The sequence below is a fragment of the Mirounga leonina genome, unplaced genomic scaffold (genome assembly GCF_011800145.1).
Source record: "Mirounga leonina isolate KUSES-001 unplaced genomic scaffold, KU_Mleo_1.0 Mir_53, whole genome shotgun sequence".
In the NCBI taxonomy this organism is placed as follows: domain Eukaryota; kingdom Metazoa; phylum Chordata; class Mammalia; order Carnivora; family Phocidae; genus Mirounga; species Mirounga leonina.
In genome coordinates this window covers 73,093,375-73,115,552 of record NW_023270807.1, presented here as the reverse complement: position 1 = coordinate 73,115,552, position 22,178 = coordinate 73,093,375, and the positions used below count along the sequence as shown (strand labels likewise).

Below are 22,178 nucleotides of genomic sequence, written 5' to 3'. Positions count from 1 at the left end.
TGATGAATTTTTATTTTTTTGCTTCTGCATATAGCACATATATGTAGTGGTTCCTGATCATTCTTTAATCTGTACAGAAGGAACTAAAGTTCTCTACATTGTGGCTTTATTAAGCAAGCCCTTTAAGAACCATATATATTTTTAAATGAATTTTTGTATTTAAAATTGTTTCTTAGGGTCAGGTCCTCACAAAAATCTGTTAACTCTTCTTTGGACCACGGTCATTTCTTATTAATTGCAGTGCCACAGCTCAGCTCTTCCTGTAACAGTAAAGGAAGGGCATCATACAGTGTCCTAACCAGACCATGAGAAGCGCTTTGTGCTGGCAATTAAAGAGTCTACTTTGTTTTAATTAGAAGGTTATGGGTGTACAACTCATTTACTGGATAAAAAGTAAATATAATGACCTTGTAAGAAACATAAGAAGAAAAAGAAAATGAGGCAACATTTTTCTTTTCAGTCTGAATGGATTCTGCTTTTAGTTTCCCAAGTACACAGTACCAGTACACTGTACTGTACCAATTCAAAGTGTATGTGTGCTAGTTGGGGGAAATAAGGGAAGGGGTGGTGAAGGTGGGGAGCTGCATCCAGAAGGATGTCTTCATTTTGCTAGTCTAAAGCCAGAGATTACTTCCTCCTCAACTCTTGGAGGTTGATCTGCTTCATTAAGATCTGATACTGTGGGTACTGTCTAGAAGCTGAAGACTTTATTCCAGTCTATAGTAATGTCTGGGATCCTCTGACCCTGGTGCTTAGATGCTGAATAGAAACCCCAGATGTAGGGATGGGGTCTTTTGGGCCATCTGAACCCATTCTGGGATGACTGTTACCTTAGATGTAGGAAGTCCTCTTCATTGGGGTAACTGAGGGCCATGCCACAAGAGTAGGCTAATAGGCCATAGACACACTATTAACATGGTCTAGAATCAGAAATCTGGGAGGGAGATAGGGTTGGGGGAGTATTCACTCTAATGCATTCTCTTCCATGATCTAGCCGTAGGAGCATCTATTGTCATGATTCAAGGAACTTTAGACAACAAATTTAAGGGAATGGTTCTTCCCCTTTATTTTTCTCTTGTACTTCAGACCTGGCCTTTTATCTTTTGTGTTAAACATTGTGAGGAAATCTTGAGATCAGAAATAAGCACAAGTAATACAGGTAATATAATAGCTTAATACCTGTTCTATGTGCTATACACTTATTAACTCCTTTGATCCTCAATAGTTCTACAAGATACCATTATCTTTCCATTTTACAGATAAGAAAATAGAGGCAGAGAGGTTAAGAAACTTGCCCAAGGTCAGACGGGTAATAAGTAATAGCACTGGAATGTGAATCCAGGCCTCTGGCCCCGGAGCCTGCGCTCTTTACCACTGGGATTGTTTCCTGTAAGCACATCAGGCATGAGTCCACCTTTATTCAGCACAGCTGCATGGAAGTCTCCCCGGCCAGTTTGCCTACATCGAAACCTGCCTGTTGGGGCTAGTCCCTCCTTCTTTGTATGTGTAAGTCTGGTCAGAACTTACCTACCTGCTATGGTGTCTTATTTGCTTAGATCCCGAACCGTCGTCATCTTTTTTCCTCTGGGCTTTCTCCCTCAGGAAAGGAAGAGATTCTCTCTGGCACTTAATGAACTGCCTTCTAGGATTTACTAATTCTTTTTTCTAATTCCCATTTTACTAAAAGGTTTTCTTTCTTCACCATTTCTGCCATCCCAGGTCATATCACCCCACATTGCCATTGGATCAATTCTGATTCATTACAAAAAGTAGCCTTTGTGTATAAGGCCATAAATTCTGGAGGAAGCCCCTTTCCTTTCCCTTAATGCTTTGTCAGAAAAGCTTCTGGAACTGGAATAATGAGCTAAGTATTTACATGATTATTTTCCTCTTCAAAAGAACTACCTCTGGAACATGAGCACAAACATGAAGTCCTGAAACACGCAACAGTTGCCAGCATGTAGATAGAGTACCATCACAGTAGTGGATTCCACATAAGTTAAGACAAGCTCAGGACAGGCTTGTTAGGATGTCATAGGTTCTAAGAGCCCCTGCTGGTTAATTAGGCCAGTGATCGAATGAAATACCTACTTTATTTATATGTGGCATAGGCAGATTCTCAGTTTTGGTGTTTTGACATTTCTGAAAACAGAAACTCAAGACAGTGATATTCTCTTATTTAAACCACATGATTGGGGCGCCTGGGTGGCTCAGTTGGTTAAGCGTCTGCCTTCGGCTCAGGTCATGATCCCCTGGTCCTGGGGTCCTGGGATCGAGCCCTGCATCCAGCTCCCTGCTCAGCACGGAGCCTGCTTCTCCCCCTCTGCCTGCTGCTCCCCCTGCTTGTGCCACCCCCAACCCCGTCAAATAAATAAAAAAATCTTAAGGGGCGCCTGGGTGGCTCAGTTATTAAGTGTCTGCCTTCGGCTCAGGTCATGGTCCCAGGGTCCTGGGATCGAGTCCCCACATCGGGCTCCCTGCTCGGCAGGAAGCCTGCTTCTCCCTCTTCCACTCCCCCTGCTTGTGTTCCTGCTCTCGCTGTGTCTCTCTGTCAAATAAATAAATAAAATCTTTAAAAAAAAAAAAATCTTAAAAAAAAAAAAGGGCATGAGATCAGGCTAAGCCTCTTGACTCTTCATTTCGGTTCAGGTCATGATCTCAGGGTCCTGGGATCAAGCCCCAAGTTGGGCTCCATGCTCAGCACAGAGTCTGTTTGAGATTCTCTCTCTCTCTCCCTCTACCCCTCCTGCTCATGCTCTAAAATAAATAAATAAAATCTTAAAAAACAACAACACATCAGGAGAATCCAAGACTTCCAGCTTGGATTGCTAGAATTATAGTTTATATTGATTTTTTTAATACTCTGATACCCTGGTAACATTATTCTACATAAAACAGACTTTACCAAACTGTTCAGAGCAAATGCTGAACTGACTCACAGGGTAGATTATTTTACTTCTCTTATACCTCTGGAGAAGCTCCATGAGCTACAAGTACCTCTTGTATTTATAGATTATTGGCTCCTGCAATCTGACTTACTGAGATCGAGCACCTTCATTTTATTTAGACTAAGCAGAGTAAAGTGCAGTGGTATTTTAAAGGGATAATGTTGGCTTAATGAGGGAATAAAGGAGATTCCTTTCTGTCCCTTGTAAAGTATGATAAATTTATGGAAACTTAGGTATAAAAATAAAAAACAATAAAAAGCAGACTTTTTCTATATGGCATTAATAAGAGAAGGTGTTTTAGGACCAAAACAGTTATTTACTCCTTTTCTCCTTTTAGGCATTTAGAAATGGTCCTCTTGATCATTTTAGATGACAGAGTATATTTCTAGGAAGTTAGGATAAGAAGGGAAATTTCAGATAGGATTTCTTGAAAACTGTCGGTAACATCTGATCTTTCTGCCTTTCCTAGGAAGGAATGAAATATTGGCCAGCTTGTGCCCTCAAGTTTTTGGGATGTATCTAGTAAAGCTTGCTGTGGCCATGGTGCTGGCTGGTGGGATTCAAAGGACTGATGCTACAGGAACACGGGTCAGAGGTTAGTACCTACTTAAAACTTTTTGAGAAATGTTAATACATACAAGGTGAGAAGCTAGAATTTTTCTTTCCTGAATAAAAATGACTTGTCGAGCTTTATTTTCTAACCATAATCTTTTAAAGCTGACAGTTGCCTAATACTTAGTCCGGCATCTATATATCAAAAAGTAATTTCTAGAATTCCAAAGACTAAAAGAAATATTAAGTTTTTTGATGTACATATATTTTTGCCCCAATCTGTAAGGGTGACACAAAATAAAACCTTTACCTTTTGATTACTATGTTTTTCATTGGATCCCCAGTCTGTCTTCAAGAGGAAAAGATTAGAAATAGTGCTTTTTAAGGTCTCCAAGTCAGCATCTCTCCATCTGTGACTGTTAGTGTGTTTTTCTCAGACTGCTGCTCTCAGTCATCTGCCTGCTGATTCCCCTTCTGCTGGTAGGTAAGCAGAAGTGCCATCTGCCATGAGGTGCTGCTGTAGGTCACACGTTCAAGCGAAGATAACTCTAAGTGTATAATTACGTTCAAATGGCAGAAAGCTCTTTTGCGGCTAACACGTTTAACTGACCTGAATCTGGCATAGCGTAGGTTTATTATGGCCCTTATATAGGCCGCCTGAGGGTCATAATAACCAAAGACTAAAAGGACATTGTTATAAACAAGACTGTTAATAAGATTTCTAAAACCGTATGGTATGGTATAGAATAGTAAGTATAATAAAGTTTATGTGTATTGTATGTTTTGATCACCTATTAATTGCAAGGCACTCTGCTAAACGTTGAGCTTAAGTAGGAGTTTCCTATTAATGTATTTAGGAAATACTTGAATATTACTGAATAAATTGATCAGTGAGATAATACATACCACAAGATACTCATATGTTCATTTGTTACATTTGAAAATAAGTACTTTAAGGTAGATATTTCATTAAATTACTAAAATTTTCATAAAATGAAAAGGTCATTTAACTATTACAATCATAAGTGATTTGATACTTATAAAGCACTTATAAAGCACTGAACACTTAAAAATACTTGAATAAAAATGGAATAAAATATTTGTATGGCTTGTATGGAAAGATGTAATCAAGTAGTTTGATATTTAAAAATAGATTAAGGGGCGCCTGGGTGGCTCAGTCGGTTAAGCGTCTGCCTTCAACTCAGGTCATGATCCCAGGGTCCTGGGATCGAGCCCCGCATCAGGCTCCCTGCTCAGCAGGAAGCCTGCTTCTCCCTCTCCTACTCCCCCTGCTTGTGTTCCCTCTCTTGCTGTCTCTCTCTGTCAAATAAATAAATAAAATCTTAAAAAAAAAAAAAAAAATAGATTAAGGGGCGCCGGGGTGGCTGAGTCGGTTAAGCATCTGCCTTCGGCTCAGGTCATGATCCCGGGGTCCTGGGATAGAGCCCCGCATCGGGCTCCCTGCTCTGCGGGAAGCTTGCTTCTCCCTCTCCCACTCCCCCTGCTTGTGTTCCCTCTCTCACTGTGTCTCTCTCTGTCAAATAAATAAATAAAATCTTTAAAAAAAAAAATCTTTAATAAAATAAAAATAGATTAAATAAAATCAGAAACTTTATAAGCCAAAAATTTTTAAAATGTTAAACATACGCCTGAACATCTGGAAATAACACAAAGTTTATTAATTTAGATTTTAAGTCACATTCAGAAATCACTTAAAGATTGTTACTTATGATGATAGTTAACTTTTCTGAGGATATCTAGTTAAGTCTGTCCTTCAGTGACCTTAAGTATATAGCAAAAACATAAAATATAAATTCTGTTGGCATTCCAAGTAGACCATTTTCTTCCTGATTAATTATACTTATTCATAGGTCTTTTCATAGAAATTTAAAACTTTATTAACTATTTTAGGTGAATCTCATCTTTTATTGGTTGGGGATCCTGGCACAGGGAAATCTCAATTCCTCAAGTATGCAGCAAAGATTACACCACGCTCTGTGCTCACCACAGGAATTGGATCTACTAGTGCAGGTATTTTACATGACAATTTCAATTAATTGAACTTTACTACAGACACTAGCACAATGTTTTTCTGATGAAAAAGTACCTAACATAGGATAAATTTCAAGCTAATTTTTGAGTTACTAGCAAAAATTGAAGAAAATATGTAGTACTTTTGTAGCTCTAAGAAAGTATTTTAAAAGCTCCACTTTCACTTATTTTCCTAAAACTTATCCCATATATCTTTTTGCATCTTAGTTTTGAAAGATCCTATTTAATGTGGAAAAAGCATGCACCATCTGGCATTTTATGAAGACCTAGTAAACAATGTTGAGATAAATGGGAAAAAATCTCACTTTACCAAAGTAGATCAATGGCGTAGAGCTTGAGGCATTTTTGTGCTTATAGATCTCATGGCAACAGTAGCTCCTACTGAAAATTCTTAGGTAGAAAATTTGTCTTAATCTGTGGAAAGCATACTTTCATTGCATTGTGGAGCTTCATTCATACATTGTGATGATGATTCTTCAAGTACATTTAAAAGCCTTTGCAGATAGAATGTCAGGATTTGATTATAAAGTAACTTTAGGAAAATTTTTAGAAAACATGTCTTGATGCCATTTTGTATTTTACACTGTTTTGATTGGGGAAATATTTCTCCTTTACTTCTGTCTGTAATAGGCCTTTGGTTTCACCCATTTTACAAATGTTCTTTGCTATTTACTAAGGGAAGCCTGTGCTGAAATTTCTTATGAGAAACTTACACTATAAAACTTCTCACAAAGCAGCAAATGCTGCATTAATGGTCCTACATAAGGAAAGCCCCATTCTAAGAGGCTCTCAGATTTTGAAATTTAACTGAATAGTACATTAAGCATGGATGAGAAGGGATTTGTGAATGTAGAGGCGTAGACAAGGTTCAGCGTACTGGAAGGGTAGTAGGCAAGAATATATAAAGAACACTTTATGTGCATTTAAAAATTCTTATGACCCAGTATTCTAGAGTTCTGTATAAAATGATACCAGTAACAAACAAATAGAAGTGTTTGCCAAGTAATTATGTGGAATGTTTCCTAAGTTAATTATATGGAGGGCCAAGAAATGAGTCCAGGCCATCTGATGGGCTACTAGTTATTTCAGAATATTTGGACAGTTTTCAAGTGAATGGCTGCTGATTGACTACACTAGCACTTTTCCCTCTTTTTTTAATGTCAAGATCATAATCCAAATATAAGAGAAAAGACAGGTATGGGGAATATAAATTTCAGAATGATAGAAAAGTTATTGCTAAGTCTCATCTACTCAAAAGGCCAGACTAGCCTTTCTTCAACCTGGGTATCGCAACCCCTAAGAGTCATAAATGTCAGTTCAGGGGGTCAAAACCAGCACTTTAAAAATGAAATACAATAAAAGATACCAGAATGTACTGCACACAATAAAGATGCACTATATGGGTGCATTTTCATGAAAATTAACATAAATACTTGTGTTGCAGGGTCATACTTTTTTTTTTTAAATCAGGGATTACAGTAAAAAGTTTTGAAAATTGCTGCCATAGACTTTCTTGGTAAAATCAGAAACCCCAAATCTTAAAACCAAACGATAAGACCACATGGAAGCCTAAAGTTATAAATGAACAAATGCATGCATGCTCCTCAGATTTCCTGAATGTTTTCTTAGCTCAACTGATACCTCATTCCCTCTAGCCTACTTGCTTCTCTCTCCTGTGGCATAAGTAATTGGTTCATGTTTATCTTTTCATGACAGAGCCATTTACTGTGATCAAAAAGGAGGAAAACTGCTCCAAACATTTTAGCTGTAATTCAGATAGTGTCTATAAATGAAGCGAAATGGGGAAAATAAAACCCCATGCTATAGCTTCTTAGCGCCTAATAGTTGAATTCTAAATCTTACAGCAGCATAAAAATTTAAGAGATGACTTAAAAGCTAAGTCTCAACCTTTTGTGAAAATTAGCTGTTTACAACCTGATGTAAAAACCTAACCCTTGGTGTCAATACGAATCAATCATTATAATTAAAAACTCAGCAGTAAATTGCTTTATTTGGTAATTTGGCTTATATATGCTTCATTTCTAACAAGCACATATCTTGTTCTTGTTATATTAATCACTGAGCTCTTTGTTGGAAAATTTTACTTTTATTTTCATTTTAATATTTTAACATTTTCCTTTAATTGCAATTAGACAAAAATGAAATTTTCTTCATATAGTTTTAACAGTTGGATGTATTTTATTTTTAAAATCTATGAACTAGTTAGTGGACAGAATTTTAATAATCTGGTATATTAAATTTCAAAGTTTAACATTTAGCGAAATTTGCTTCACAAATTCTTTTTTAGAATGACAGGAAATATATACAACTTAGAATCCATATTCAGACAAATGCCCTTTACCCTTCCTCAAACTAAAAGCTTTAAAAAGTGCAGTATAAAAGTTCTAGATATAAAGGCACTGCATAACTGCATCATATGGCTAATGTCTTGCTTAGCAGCAAGAGTAATGAGAGTGTTCTACACTTAATTTAATGAAGCATAAGAAACTTTGAGGAAGGACCTAGCTCTCATCAAAGAAAAAGAACACTTTGGCCCACTTAGTTAATGTATTCCTTTCCAAGATTGCTTTTAAAAAAACTTATCTGGAAAGGTTATCTAAAATATGTCAACCACAAACATGCCTAATCTTATCCTGCATGAGTGTTAAGGAATATGGAGAAGAGTACCACATGTGTGAAAATATATATATTTCCAAAATAGTGACTTATCTATTATGATAAAGCTAAATACACCTTCTGAAATCCACTGTTTTTGTTTTTTTTTTAAATAAATGCTGCCAGCAACAGATGATCTACCAAGTCAGTTTTGAAGAGTTAAGGTCATAGTATTTTTATAAATCTCATGAATAGATCTAAGTCATTATAATATCCTATTCTTAAACTTAGCGAGTTTATATCTGCTCTTGACATGTTGAATTCACTGGGTAAAAATGATATATGATTCAAGGAGTATTCTGATGTCCTAAACTGTTACAAAACAAAAACCATAGCCAAAGGACCTTAAGAACAATTAACCACATTTGTTATCATCTTAGAAACCAAACTGAATGTTGTCTAACATTCCATGTAATAGTAGCCATGCTAGTATGGTGGCCTAGAAAATCAGGTCCTAAAGTTTGTGGTAGCATATACTTGACTTCAAATCCTTTCTTTAAGGACATGACAAAAAAGAATGGAAATTTGCCCCTCACATTAAACCAAACTATTTATCACAGGAAGAAACGTTTTAGTTGAAGTCGGAAGTTTGTTCTTCTGAAGGCCAGTAAAATAGTGGTCCAAAGATTATTGTCCAAAAGGCTAAGACAGCTTTACAACCTGGTCTTATGATTTATATTTTTCTTTATAAGTGCTTTAATTACATATAGAGGAGAAGAAAATAATATATATGTTTTAATCAGATTAGTTTCAGAACAAATAAAATAACACATTAGAGAAAAAAATTACTTAAAAATAGTTGTATTTATATTCCACAATTTGCTCAAATACTGGTTTTCTTATAAACTTTCTACAGGATGTTTTTAAACAAATTCTTCACATTGTGTCTTGACTATGTACTTACGGAATTTCAGGGAAATAGTTCTGTGTGTTTTTATAGCTTAATTTGTACTAAAGGGATGGCAGGTGGTCACATGCAGTCCATATGGGATTCTAACATGACATTTAGTGAGTTTTCTGACGTGGACCATCCCTTTGATGCTGAAGGTAATGCATCTGTTGAAAGAAGTGATTGTAGATTTGGATTACTGCTCTCTGCATCTTCCAGTTTTTCTGTGTTATCTTCCCAATTAATGTGGAATCTTGTAACTCTGGGATTAGATGCCAAAATGTTCCTTTGAAGCTAAAGGAAAAAGGAAATATATAAATAGACAGCATTAAGAAAGTTAGATACCATATACAAATAGCTTAATAAAATGGTTCTTTGTATCAGTACTCCTAAAGGGCTTAAGTTCATTTACAAAGGCATAAAATTAAGTAAAGCAATTTAAACATAACTAATACACAAGGACTAGGGCTACAGCAGAAAAATTATTTTAGCATAATGGAAAGGATATGGAGAATCTGAGGGAATTCATCCAGAACATTTACTAACCAACAAAATAACCCCTCTATGCTTCTGTTTCCTAAAAGGGAGAGAATCTCTTCTTTTTTGAGGGTGAATTCTTCATAGGATGCTTATCTAACTAGCATCCTTGCTTTTTGGATTGATATGGTGTCTCTTCAGTAATATTTTCAAAGAAAATAAAAATTTCCCCAAGTATAACCTCTCATTATTAGTGGTTTCCTACCTTTTAATTATTATGGTTCACTCTCAGAAACAGTATTCTAGTTTTTTACTTGTTTTTTGCTATACAAGGTGCCATATAGGTAACTAATACATTGAGTCACGGGAAGGTCCCATACCAGGATTAAATATTGCAGCCTAATTATCAGAAAGAACATTCCATTCTACTCCCCATGTAATTTTTCTTGCATGATCGGGCAGAGGGAGTGTTGTGTTCAATCTCACATAAGTCACCAGTTACTAAGCTGTTACAGGTTCCAATGAAAAAATCATAAAATAGGAAGTATTTCTGAGAATCTGTATTTCTGAAGCACAAGTTTCAGCTTCTCACTCAGAAGCTGTTTTCCATAACCAGAAATACTTAAGACCTTTGGTTTAATCTCTAATACATATGATGTATGGGAAATGCCATAGAGAAAGTTGTAAACAACTATCTTGTTTCTTACAGGAGGCACTTTCAACTTTCTAAACCATCAGAGACTCTGAAGGTGCCTGACCAACATTAATTACTAATGATTCATCAGGAGGTAGGGTCTGAGGTCAAGGATGGGAATGGAATGGTTAGTTTGCCCATTGAGGCACAAGGACCTCAAATTTATTTTGTCTCCAAGCTATTTTCATAATATACTATGAAATGGCATCTACTTAAAAAAAAAAGTATAGTAAAAGTAATGAAAAAGAACAGTCAGAACATTACCTTAGAAAAGTCTGGTTTTACTGGCGGATTTTCCCTTAGTTCTGTCTCAGTATATTCATTATTTACATAATAGCCAACTCTAATAAATTCTTGACCTCGATAGGTGCATGTAATTAGCACAACTGTTACACCTACTGCATCTGCATCTGGAATGAGTCCTGGATTAGGTGCATCAGCCTAGAATAATTTAAAAAGAAAAGAAACACATCACAAAAGGCTGTTAACTGCAAGCAAGACTGGAGTTTTGGTTACCCTGAGCACCCTCAGTTAAGGGCATAGCAACAAAAACTTGGAAATCATACTGGGAAGGCAAATGCTTAGTTTTGAGTTTGACTTATAGTCAGAAAATATAGTTCGATTATTTTTCTACAGTATACCTAATTATTCTGGGCACCTGAAAACTTCACTACTTTTATAGGAAGATAAATCTAGTCAGACTATGTGGTAGTTCATGAGGGATTAAGCCAATAGTCTAATTGATTCCAGTCATAATTTCCAAACCAAAATTGGTAAATATTCAATGAACTCCACACAGCCTGTTGGCAGCAAATATTTATTATACTAGTTTCTTTCTTATACTCGGGACACCTTCTCATACCCACTCTCCTACCCTGCACAGATATTCTAATAGTAAATTAACGTAAGACTGAAAATGGAATAGAAATAGCTCTATAGCAGATTTTCAAAAATATTAATCGTCTGTTGTGAATGACTTTGATAGGCACTAAAATATAGTGTACTACTTAAACCACACATACTATGGAAATACAATGAAGGTAAAGATTGGTTTAAGAAGATATACTTAATGACGCTGTTTTGAATCAGGTCGCTGAATCTTGAGGAATGCAGAAGGTGAAGCAAGTGAGCTAGAGAAGGCTAACAGCATGAGCAAAGGCTAGGGTCCTATCCATGGCAGTGCAAGAGGCAGTAAGGAGACTGGTTGGAAAGAGTCATGGGCTGATGGGCAGTGACAGTAAGGCATCTGAGTGTGACCTGAGGCAGCCATTCTGAGTGGTGAATGGATGAAGCTCATCCAGCAGATTAGCTTACTCTTGCCAGGACACTAAAGAACATCCCTGGGCCTGGGTGAACGCTTCAGCCAGTGCCGTAGCTTGGGAACACCCCTGGCTGACATTCTCAATCAGGCCATTATCATCAAAGACTAATGATTATTGTGTACCTACTACATGCAGATGACACAGAAAGGCACAGTATCTATCCAGTCTAAAACATCGACCTAGGCTGAAAATTTCCATACCTTCTTCCCTAACTCCCATATCCAGCCAGTCTCAACATTTCTCATCTCTGAAGACTCAGATCGTATCTTCTTCTCTTACCTGGAATACTGCTGAAACTTTCTAACTGGAATCCCCCAGCTCACCTGCTCTTTGCACTACTGCCAGCATTAGCTAGGCAAAGATCCGTTCCTGTTTCTTCACCAGCTTTAAAAACTCCAGATTACTCCCATTTCTGAAGTAAAAATCTGTTCTTTAACTGCATTTATAAGGCCCTTCACAATTTGTCTTCAACCATTCACACTCCCTTTAATTCTACACCTCTTTCTTTTGTTCTAGGATTAGACAGAGTTCTTTAAAATGCAGTGGTAATCTTTCATGCCTCTGTGCCTTGCATATACTGTTCTCTTGGCCTGCAGGATTCTTCCCTACACCCTAAAATATTCATCTTTCTAAATTTCATGAAATGTATCCTTAGTGAAGCCCTTTCTTAAGAAGGCTCCATGCCCAGTGTAGAGCCCAACACGGGGCTTAAACTGAAAATCCTGAGATCAAGACCTGAGCTGAGATCGAGGCAGACACTTAACCAACTGAGCCACCCAGGTGACCCCAGTGAACCCTTTTCTGATTCAGAAGGTAAAATAATACTGGTTTTGCACTTAAAATTACTTGACACACATCCTCTACTAATCTGTGTCCAATAATCTAAATAAGTATGTTTACCCTTCAGTCTTCCCTGGGATTCTAAGCTTTTTCCTGGGCAAAAGTTCTATCCAGTTCATTTGTATAATCTCATGTCTGGCACAGCTCTGGGCACAGAGTATATACTTAGTATTTTGAAATTCATTCGTAACTCAATTCCTGACATGAAGTAATTTGACTGATTGGAAAGAGATCAGCAGGGTGACTGAGGGCCTGTCCTGGGAATATGCTATTTGTCTTACAGATCCTGTACACCCCCCCTCCCCCCAGAGGGGTCAGGTTACTTCCAGGTTACCCAAAGAGATTCTAATGTCCTGGAAATGAGTGGAGAATGGGAAACAGAGGTAGTTCAGTACTGCTATGGAGATCTTCCCCCCATAGTGCTTCCCATCCCCTCAGCAGATTGGTTCTAGCCATGTTTGTTTTTTAAAATTTGTTTGCCAAAGGATTCAACTTGGGCAAATTCACATTCAAGTAGAAAAACCCACAGGCCTCTCAGATCACTTAGGATGAAGTGATAGGTAGAGATTTTTAACTTCAACCAGCAGTACTAGGCAGATGTCTGGACATCTTCCTGCTAGTCTTTGACTAGCATATTTATTCATGGCAGTTTGTTTAAAGTACAAAACAAAAACTGTATTTTAGTCTCTTTGCTGATAATGGTGAATTTTGTAAGATGTACAGGCTGACCATCTGATTTAAATCGCGTAGTGCTTTCTCTGTCCTTCTTGGCAACACAAACACTCATACCAAGGTAAAACTACTGGAAAATCACTAGAGGGAGATATTTTTGAATAAATTATTCACTCTAAGCCAAAAACTTTAGAGTGTTCTTAACAACGTAAACACACAGAAAAGACATTTAAGGGTTTGTTTCAAAGCCAAGGGATTTATTTGCAGGTTTTACAATAGCATAAAAAGGTATCTCGCTACATGTCAATCCATGTTTCTTACCACATCATGAATTATCATCAGTGAAGTGTGGGTTTTCCAAGCTTGTCGGTCAAAGCAAATACTGCTTCTTTTATGTAACAACTTCAAGAACTTAAGACAATAAAAATTTAGTTCTAATAGAAGTAGGGTGCTATTTGTCAGTGATAGCACTTAACTGCTTTATTCCTCATTTAATCCTCATAACATTCCGATGAGGTAGGATATTATCCATATTTTATAGACGACTAGTGTGACTAAGGGAGGCTAGGGAGCCTGTCTAAAGTCACACGTGTCTAATAAGCAACAGAGCCAGGATCTGAAGCAGGTCTATAACTGCAGTGCTTCCCTCTACACATTGTCTGGTACCCACATCTTTCATCAACGTTATGCACTCACATAATTCAGGTTAACAGCACTTTTAATGAGTAGATTTGAACTAATATATTTGAGCTTTTCTTAAACATTTGTTGAAACATAGGAAATTATTTGTTGGTTTTTAATAAAAAACACTAAGGCTAGGAGACCAAGATTCTGAAATCTGTGTTTAGAAGGGACGGATGGGTAGCAACTCTAGAGATACCATTATGTTTATAATTTTTGGCCCATATCTGATGGAATTAGCTGACCAACAGTATTCATTTACATTGGTCCCATCCGTGAAATGAGAAAAAAAGGGAGGGCAGGGATAGGAAGAGTTAATTTTCTTTCTGGATGAAGTCTTTTCAGTAGGTTCTACTTAACTAATGGGGACTTTGTTGTATAGAAATACTTGTAACAAAATTAATAGTTTTTTGGTTTTTTTTAAACCTGTGGCTACTCTTTGGGCTACTTATAAATATCTCCCTCTAATAAGCATGGATAATTGAGAAGTGACTGAATAGCTTTATACAACAATTTAACATGGATTCAAAGAAGTAACACTTTGAATACAGAAGACAGTGTCTAAAGCCTTGGCACAGACCCAAATACTGTCAGTGATAGCTGAGAACATAATTTGTATTAGAATTTCCTCTAACAAATAATAAACAGAGCAGTAGATTTGTAACAGTAATCCTCTCTAATATGTGTAGATTAGATGCTTTAGTAAACCACCAGACCTTAAGTCCAACGATTCAAGTTTATGCAGTAGATCTCTATCTAGCAGCATACTTATTAACCTAGCTCATTTACTGATTATGCTCAAATAAAGCTGTTGTTTTCGTGATCATTCCTCCTAATGGACGAAACCATAAACTGAAGATGCATATAATTAACGAAGCCAGTTAGTAGTATGCAATGAACCCCTGTATTGGGCTGCTGGACAGCCACCCTGAAAGTCTGATACTGTAGGACTATTCACAGGAAGAGCCCCGAATTCACCACCATGTGTGCCACGACACTGGAAGCTTTACCGTGTGCTGTGCAAACTCTGGAGTAAACCTCACATTAACATCTCACAGCACACAACGGAAGCAGATAAAAAGTGAATACAGCAGAAGCAGAGTGACTTAACCCAAGAGGACATGGATAAGGACCATGAGATAATGGTTTAGAAACATATTTGGCATACATATTTACCAAGAATCATCTTACCTGAAATACAAACATATGCCTTCCTGCGGGAACAGGGCCCACTAAAACAGAGTCTAAAACTTGGTCGTATTCTTCACTTTCTGCAGAGCCCACATAGATAATTTTCCATTCCAAGTCTAGGGTTAAAAACCAAAACATTATTTCATATTCAGTGACTACATTATGAGATGATATCAAAGACCCTTTTAATGTCCACTTAAGCCATTTATTGGCTGCTAAAATTGGCTTCTCATGGCAGAAAATCCAGAAGGATACTGAATTGCTCCTTATTAAATTCTTACATTTCTTACCAGAGTTTCTCAGAATGTTCTTTTGTGAAACACTAGTCCCTGGGCAGGGCTCCTCACAAACAAAACAACATGGCCAAAAACTTGGGAAATGCTACAACCTTGTCTTGAGGATTCATAAAGTACACTGGCAGAGTAAGTGTTCTGAGACTTCTTCAGTAAAGAACACCAGTAACATTAATCCGGCATTTACCATTTGTTCGGCCTATGGAATCCCTCCCCTTTTTTATATATGTCATCTTTTAACAAGCTACTAACACTAAGCACACTTTGGAAGGGCTACCCCATATTACGTTGCACAGATTCAAATTATCAAAGAGCTCCAAAGTGGGGAAAATCATTATTAGCAAACTTCCCTTGTGGCTCAGAAGTTTAAGAGGCTTCAGCTCATCAACTGTCAAATTATTTGTAGTCGGGTAATTTTTCCTCATGGCACCTCTTCATGTCATAGGTGAGGAAACCAAGGATCCTATAACCACTTGATACAGGAGTATAGGTGGTGGGAACAGGCATGAGGAGGAATAAGATACATTAAAAAGTGCAATCCAAGACGTTCCATGCAATTGTTATATGTAATTCAGCTTTTATTGAGTACCTTTTACAGAACGCTCTGCTACAAGAACCCAGAGGTGAGTAAAACAACTGCTCTTTCAAAGGAGCCACCTCCTCTTTAGTAGGGGGAGGAAGACAACTGCAAATCACCTCTGAGACCTTCTGGTCCTAAGGTGTTTAGCACTGTGTGGCCTACCTCTTGGATTCACTACACCAAGGCTACGGCAGCACTCCCAGAGGAGTGTTTCTAGGTCACGCACTGAGAATCTACTTAGTGCTGCCATGGTATTGCCATTTTTGTGTGATTGTGTATTTTTGTTCCCTAAATAGGTAAGAGAAATAGTATAGGTATTACTTATTCATACTGTATGATAAACTGCAATTTATGGAAAAGCTCCTTTAGTTTTATTCTCTCACTAAGCAGTCATTTTCTGAGGACCTGTTATGTATTTCATGGCTCTGTCCTAGACCACTTACATTTCCATCTTCTAGCATATTTCCAGATGCAAGGTGCTCCTGCATCGGACATCTCACGAGATCTTTTATTTGTTGATGAAGATTAAAAGAGGAAAGAAGCAATATGAATATCTTGTTAGAAGGAATAGCAAATATCTGGAAGTAGGAGCATGCTTATTAGCTTGCTCAAGAAAAAGCAAGGAGGCCAGGGCTGGTGCAAACTGAATAAAGGGGGAAATAACTGACCATTAGATTGGGTCAGTTAGGGGCATGGCCAGATTATGCAAAGTTTTAAAGGCCATCATTAAAGACTTCTGATTTTTATACTGAGTGGCAATGGAAGCCATTGGGAGGGTTCTGATTGGAAGGGTAACGTGATCCAGCTTTCATTTTAGAAGGATCATTTTGGATCCTGTGTTCAGTATGGACTGTAAGACGGTGAGGGAAGAAACAGGTGGATATTTTAACAACTGAGGCAAAAACTGATGGTAGCTTGGACCACATGTAGCCATGAGGATGAGAAGCAGTCACACTCTGGATGAATCTTGAGGATAAAGGCAGCAAGCGTCACCTTTTTTGCAAGAGGAAGATGGGTGAGGAGATAGGCCATGGAAAGATAATCTACCCTTAAGGAGCACAGACTGTAACTCAGTGAACACCTGTACCTTAATTTTTATGCTAATGGGATCCTTGCTGTAGCTACTGAGTTTAGAATGCTCAGTAACTTATTTATAAATGAGCATCAGTTGTTTTACTCCTAAACTCTGCTTTCATTCCCCTGTCCCCTGTATTCAAAGGAGGAAAAGGGATAGAATCAGATGCACAGGTTATCTGTTGGAGTTTATTCATTTATTTAAAAAGTTAACTAATTGTTTCATTTAATCGGTAACCCTAGTCTGCAAGTATCTGCAATTATGGTTGGGAGTGAGGGAAGTCACCAAGGGAATTTTAAACTAATTACCCTACTTGGGAAGATCTGTGGTTAGTGTAAAGTATGTAATCTTTGGGAATTAGAACAAGCCTGAAGCTTAAAAGCATGAAACACCATGTTCAATTCTGATACATTGTAAGGGTTCAACTGACAGTAGCTTATAATTATTGATATTGACCAACTTAAAAAAAAAATGGCTCCATTCTGTTAGAGAAACAAAGAATCAGCAGTCTACAGAGGGCATAAGATTAGCAGGAAGGTCAATCAAAACTTGTACAAGCTTGGGAACCATCAGATCAAACATATCCTGAGTCTCTTACCAAGTTTAAGTATGAAAAATGGTGGCCAACCTCTGGCTTGGGACTTAAGACAAAATTATGAAGTGAAAATTTCTCTTAAGAATATTCTGTAGTTTCATTTTAAGAACAGAATTTTTTAAAGAATTGCAATATAAAAGTATGGAACTTGTAAGAAGCTTTTGCTAAATAAACTCAATTTCCTTAATCCACATAGCCTCTAGGTGGAGTACACAAGCATGGCACCTTTTTGAAAGATTCCTTTGCAGCTTCAGTATGACTCAGCTTAAACTCTTTTGAAAAATGCTAAATAACCAGTATAAGTGCCCTAGAAAGAGGAGTACAATTGGAAGTAAGTGTATTGTTGATACTAATATCATAAAAACTCTGACGTGATTCAGCCGAGTTCTGAATAGATGCCAGTTAAAAATGGAACATAATTCTGCTTCCATGAATGGTGGGTTTCAACCATCCAATGTCAAAGCCCTGCAACATCCTGAATCATCTATCATCCTTGTCCTAAAACTGGCTCTTAAAATGGAAAGTCTCACTTGGGAAATACTTATAATTTGAAGAACTTCTAAAGCTTAAAACATATAGTACATTGGAATGGACTGATCAGTGGTTTCTCTTGCGTTTGCCCATTTTTATATGCAATTGGCAGTAAAAAGGAAAACTTACTGTTGGGTATGAAAAATTGGCCTGATAGCTGAAATGATTATAGTAGTACTCTGGGAAAGTACTCAAATGGCTTCAGTGTAATAAAAAAAATCCCCTTTAATTTTATTATCAGTGGCCTATTAGAAATTAGTTTAATAAATGGTCTTTCAAAATGTGACCTACATATAATATATATATGCATATATGCTTTATGTATGCATTAATACTTATTGGATGAGCAAAGATTAAAGTGTTAATTATAATTACAGGAGATGGTGGAAGGCATTTGAGTACAGAGGACTGTTACTTTCTATATGTATGTACAGCTTTTAAAAAGTTTATTCCAATGAGCATGTATTGCTTTTATAATTTGAAAACTAACACCCTACATAAAATACATTTTGTGGAGATTAAAAACTTTTTAAATGAAATGCTTTATATACCATGGTTAGCATAATTTTAAATGCATCTTTGTTAAATATACTTGTAGGTTCAAGTAAGTATGTCCCCTATTTAATTGTAAAATTACCATTGATGAAATTAAATTTTTTCTCCTCAAATTTTGAAAGGGAAGCACTGGATTATTTTAATAAAATCTAAGAGCAAAGATAAAAACCTTGGCAAGTTTTAGCTTTCTAAATATTACTGCACATAATATAAAACTATCTTTGGAGACCTTAAAACGAACTTAGAAAAAATTGTAAAAATTTTTGCATTGCTATCAGGACTTTACCTTTTATTTCTTAGCCCACTTTGGTGTTTTATGCTCAGGGTGTTTGGATGTGGAGTTATTTTAATTAGATTTCAACACATTCTTGAAGACAAGTCTCTCGGACCACTAAGAAGCCAGTGATTAAGTCCTGGAAATTATTTCAGTGTTTTACTTATTTCTGCTCTTGGGTTAAATGTAACTTTCTAGCTTAGGAGTATTTCTCTTCCTGAGAGAGAGGAGAGGTTTCCGTCGTTACGGAACAGGAGTCCACGCCAGTCCGGGCGAGCCTGCGCGCCAGCATCCCCGGGCGCCCGGAGCATCCCGGGCGCCGGCTGGGGAGTGCCGCGGGGGAGCGCCCGCCGTCCCCGGGGAGCGCCGGAGTCCGGCCCGCGGCGCGGAGGGGCCGAGCCTGCGCCCGCCTCCCCCGCTGGTTGGTCCAGGGAGCCAGAAATCAGCGCGAGGACAGCCTCGCTCTCCTCCCCGGAGCGGCCGGGCACGGCCACCCCAGAGAGTAGGGCAACTCCAGCACAAGCTCTAAAAATGGATTTGCCTCTCGCTCGGGGGCAGAAGGTGGGCAGGCGGGGCGCCGCGTTCGTCACCCGCGGCGCGGAGAGGAGGCGTCGTGACGCCGGGGTCGGTGGCCCAATTCTCTACTCTTGGTAAGATGGCTCCGCTGCTAACTCGCCGGCGCGACCACACACATGCCTCTCCCTTCCCAACCTCTGTGCCGGGGCCGCGGAGGCCGTTCGCGGTGCGGGGCCAGGCCGGCGCGACCCCCGGCCGGCGCCGCGGGCTCGACTGCGGGTCTCGCGAACCGCCCGCCCGCCAGACAAAGCTGACAACATGGCTACCTCCGCTCGAACAAGTTCCTCGCAAGTTGAGCCACGGCAGGCGCCCCGGCTGCGGCCGAACGCCGCGCGCGCCTCGGCGGCCGTCGTCCATCAACTTCAAGTTTCCCTCCGCAGAGCCGAGCCCGCCGCCCGTCCGGCGCCGAGCACCGGCCGCCCGCGCGAGGCCGGGCCCGGGAAACTTTCAACGTCTGCAGCCCGCAACTGACAGCCCGGCGGCGGGCGGGCGCCCGACTCACCTTCAGACAGGTCCTCGATGCACTCGAAGGTGATCTCGAACTGGAACGGGTTGTAGAAAGGAGAAGGGTTATCCAGCACCACTACATTGTTCACCTGAACCTTTGCCATATTTTGAAAAAAACACAAACAATGGGAACGGGGGCTTGTTGCGGCACAATAAAGTCCAGCGCGCGGCCGCTCGGGAGAGCGCAGACCCTCGCCCCGGCGCCTGCCCGACGTCGTGCAGCGGCGACTTGAGAAACTTTTTTTTCCTCTTTTTATTTACACGGGAGCACTCCACAGTGTTTTGCAGCTTTCCTATTTCACTAAACTACAGCCCATTCTGCTCTGATAACTAGCAGCGTTGCCCGCGATTGGCTGCACCCGAGCTCTGACCCTCCTCCTCCAGCTAGGGCCTCGGCGGCGAGCAAGATGGGCTCCCGCTCCCGGAATGGACTCAGAAACTTTAACTGCGGCTCCACCTGCTGGTGTGGATTAGGACAAAGGCGGAGAACAAAGTGAGTGGAATACGGGCTGGGAGGCCCGCGCGGAGGCCGCCGGCGGCGGCGGGAGGGGGCTGGGGGGGAAGGGCGGCGCAGGCCCCGCCTCCGGCCCGGCGGCTCCCGCGCCTCACGTCGGGCGTGGCCGCGGCGGGGCGGGGCGGGGACGGAGGAGGCGTGGCCGCGGCGGGGAGGCGTGCTCGCGGCCGGCGAGGCGGCGGGAGGGCGCGATTTTGGGTGACGCCCGCCCCTCGGGTTTTTGCGTGGTGTGGTTGCTGCTTGGGTTTTTTTCTTTTTCTTTTTTCTTTTAACGCTCTTTTTACATCAGTCCAACGGTTGTGCCGTCTTTCTACTGAATTTAGAGCTGTGATTCGGTTGTCTATACTGGGTTAGGTTCCGCTGTCTACGTACAGGGTAACATTTGGGGTAGAGAGAAGGGTTGGTTGCAGTGGAAATAAATTGTATTTTATAGACCCTATGCCGGCTCGAAAGGAGCAAAGCCATTTTGGAAATCTGGTTCTTGGTCAATATCTGCGTTTGGGCACTACAGCGCCGTTAGTTAAATAGACACAAAATGAAGGGTGAAGAGAGGCTTTTCCACGCACACTTTGCTTGGAAAATCTGAGTAGGTAATATTTGGGCTGCACCTGGGTCTCCCGTTCTAATCTGGAAAGCCCTAGAATAAGAAAAAGATTGCTCGAGATGTGATCAGTTACACCGCGGGTTTCTGTCGTTTGGTGAGCATAACAGGAACATAAAAAGAGAAAATGGAAGTGTCAGGAAACCAAAGGGCAAAAAATATGGTAAGAAAGGGAAAGGAAGAGTAAAGACAGCAGCATACCAGGACATGTGATTTTCAAAAAATTTATGACAAACCGTTACCAAATAAAAATTTGTGGCACCACAGACAAGTTTTTTGAGGAGTTTTTGCTTGATTCATTGGCATTCATGTCAGTTCATTTATGCTGTTTGACTACCATTGTGGGGAAAGGGAGAGGTTTTAACACATTTGTGGGGTTGTTGAGCAATTTCTGTTTACCTAGTAAGAGTGCTATAAAGAGTGCTTTTAATACCTGCTGTTCATAAACCATTATTTTTTTCCCTTCAGTATTTTGAGTGAAACCAATGACCTTGGCTAATTAAATTCAGAGAAAATATTATTTCTTAATTATCATCTGTGCTGAAGGAGTTGTTTTTTAGTATAGTGCCCAGGATTTTGAGTTGTCATTCTTTGGGCGTTGTTCATACTTAAGTAGGTTGCTGTTGATGTGGCTTCTTTATCTGCTGGTCTTTTGAAAGTTAATATGGCACAGGTAATACCAGGCCTCCCCATATTTAGGAAAACTACTTAGAGGGGGAGTTCTCATTTTATTGGCAATGGATTAAACAGTAAACTAGAACCTACCAGAAAAGGTTTCCTCAAGCCCAGTTGTTTGTGTGGTGATAAATGCAGATTACTGTGACTGATAAACCATATTCTCTGTTCACTCCTAATAGTGCTGGTCCTAACACTAGCCAAGATAAAGTGTTAATTGCTGTACGCTGTTAAGATACACTAGATATGTAAGATAAATGGCCTTTTGAAGATTAAAACATGACTCCCTTGAGAATGGTGTATACAGTTTTCTGATTATTGCAGGCACTCTTAAGAGGAGATTCTAATTTACTTGCTTTATAAAAATGACATTATAAGCTTGGTAAAATAGTGTATTTTGCAGTCTGA

General features: G+C 39.3%; 2 protein-coding genes across 6 annotated transcripts in view; one reads left to right on the top strand and one right to left on the bottom strand.

The window, feature by feature from the left end:
• Positions 1-22,178, top strand: part of MCM9 (minichromosome maintenance 9 homologous recombination repair factor) — a 91,581-nt gene that overhangs the window by 14,496 nt on the left and 54,907 nt on the right. Inside the window, exons 6-8 of one of the 5 annotated variants that reach the window (XM_034990401.1) lie at positions 3,418-3,543; positions 5,412-5,531; positions 17,734-17,931. In XM_034990401.1, coding sequence (XP_034846292.1) covers positions 3,418-3,543; positions 5,412-5,531; positions 17,734-17,816 — 329 coding nt within the window. In that variant the 3' untranslated portion in view covers positions 17,817-17,931. Of the gene's footprint in view, positions 1-3,417; positions 3,544-3,937; positions 4,454-5,411; positions 5,532-10,303; positions 12,348-17,733; positions 17,932-22,178 lie in introns of those variants that run through there. The other 4 variants (XM_034990403.1, XM_034990399.1, XM_034990404.1 and 1 more) reach the window with 4 other exon arrangements.
• Positions 9,014-20,378, bottom strand: ASF1A (anti-silencing function 1A histone chaperone). Its single transcript, XM_034990405.1, has 4 exons — positions 19,976-20,378; positions 14,995-15,110; positions 10,553-10,729; positions 9,014-9,411 (listed from the first exon to the last, which is right to left on the bottom strand). Exons 1-4 carry the CDS (start codon positions 20,082-20,084, stop codon positions 9,199-9,201), a joined length of 615 nt encoding a protein of 204 aa, XP_034846296.1. The 5' UTR covers positions 20,085-20,378; the 3' UTR covers positions 9,014-9,198.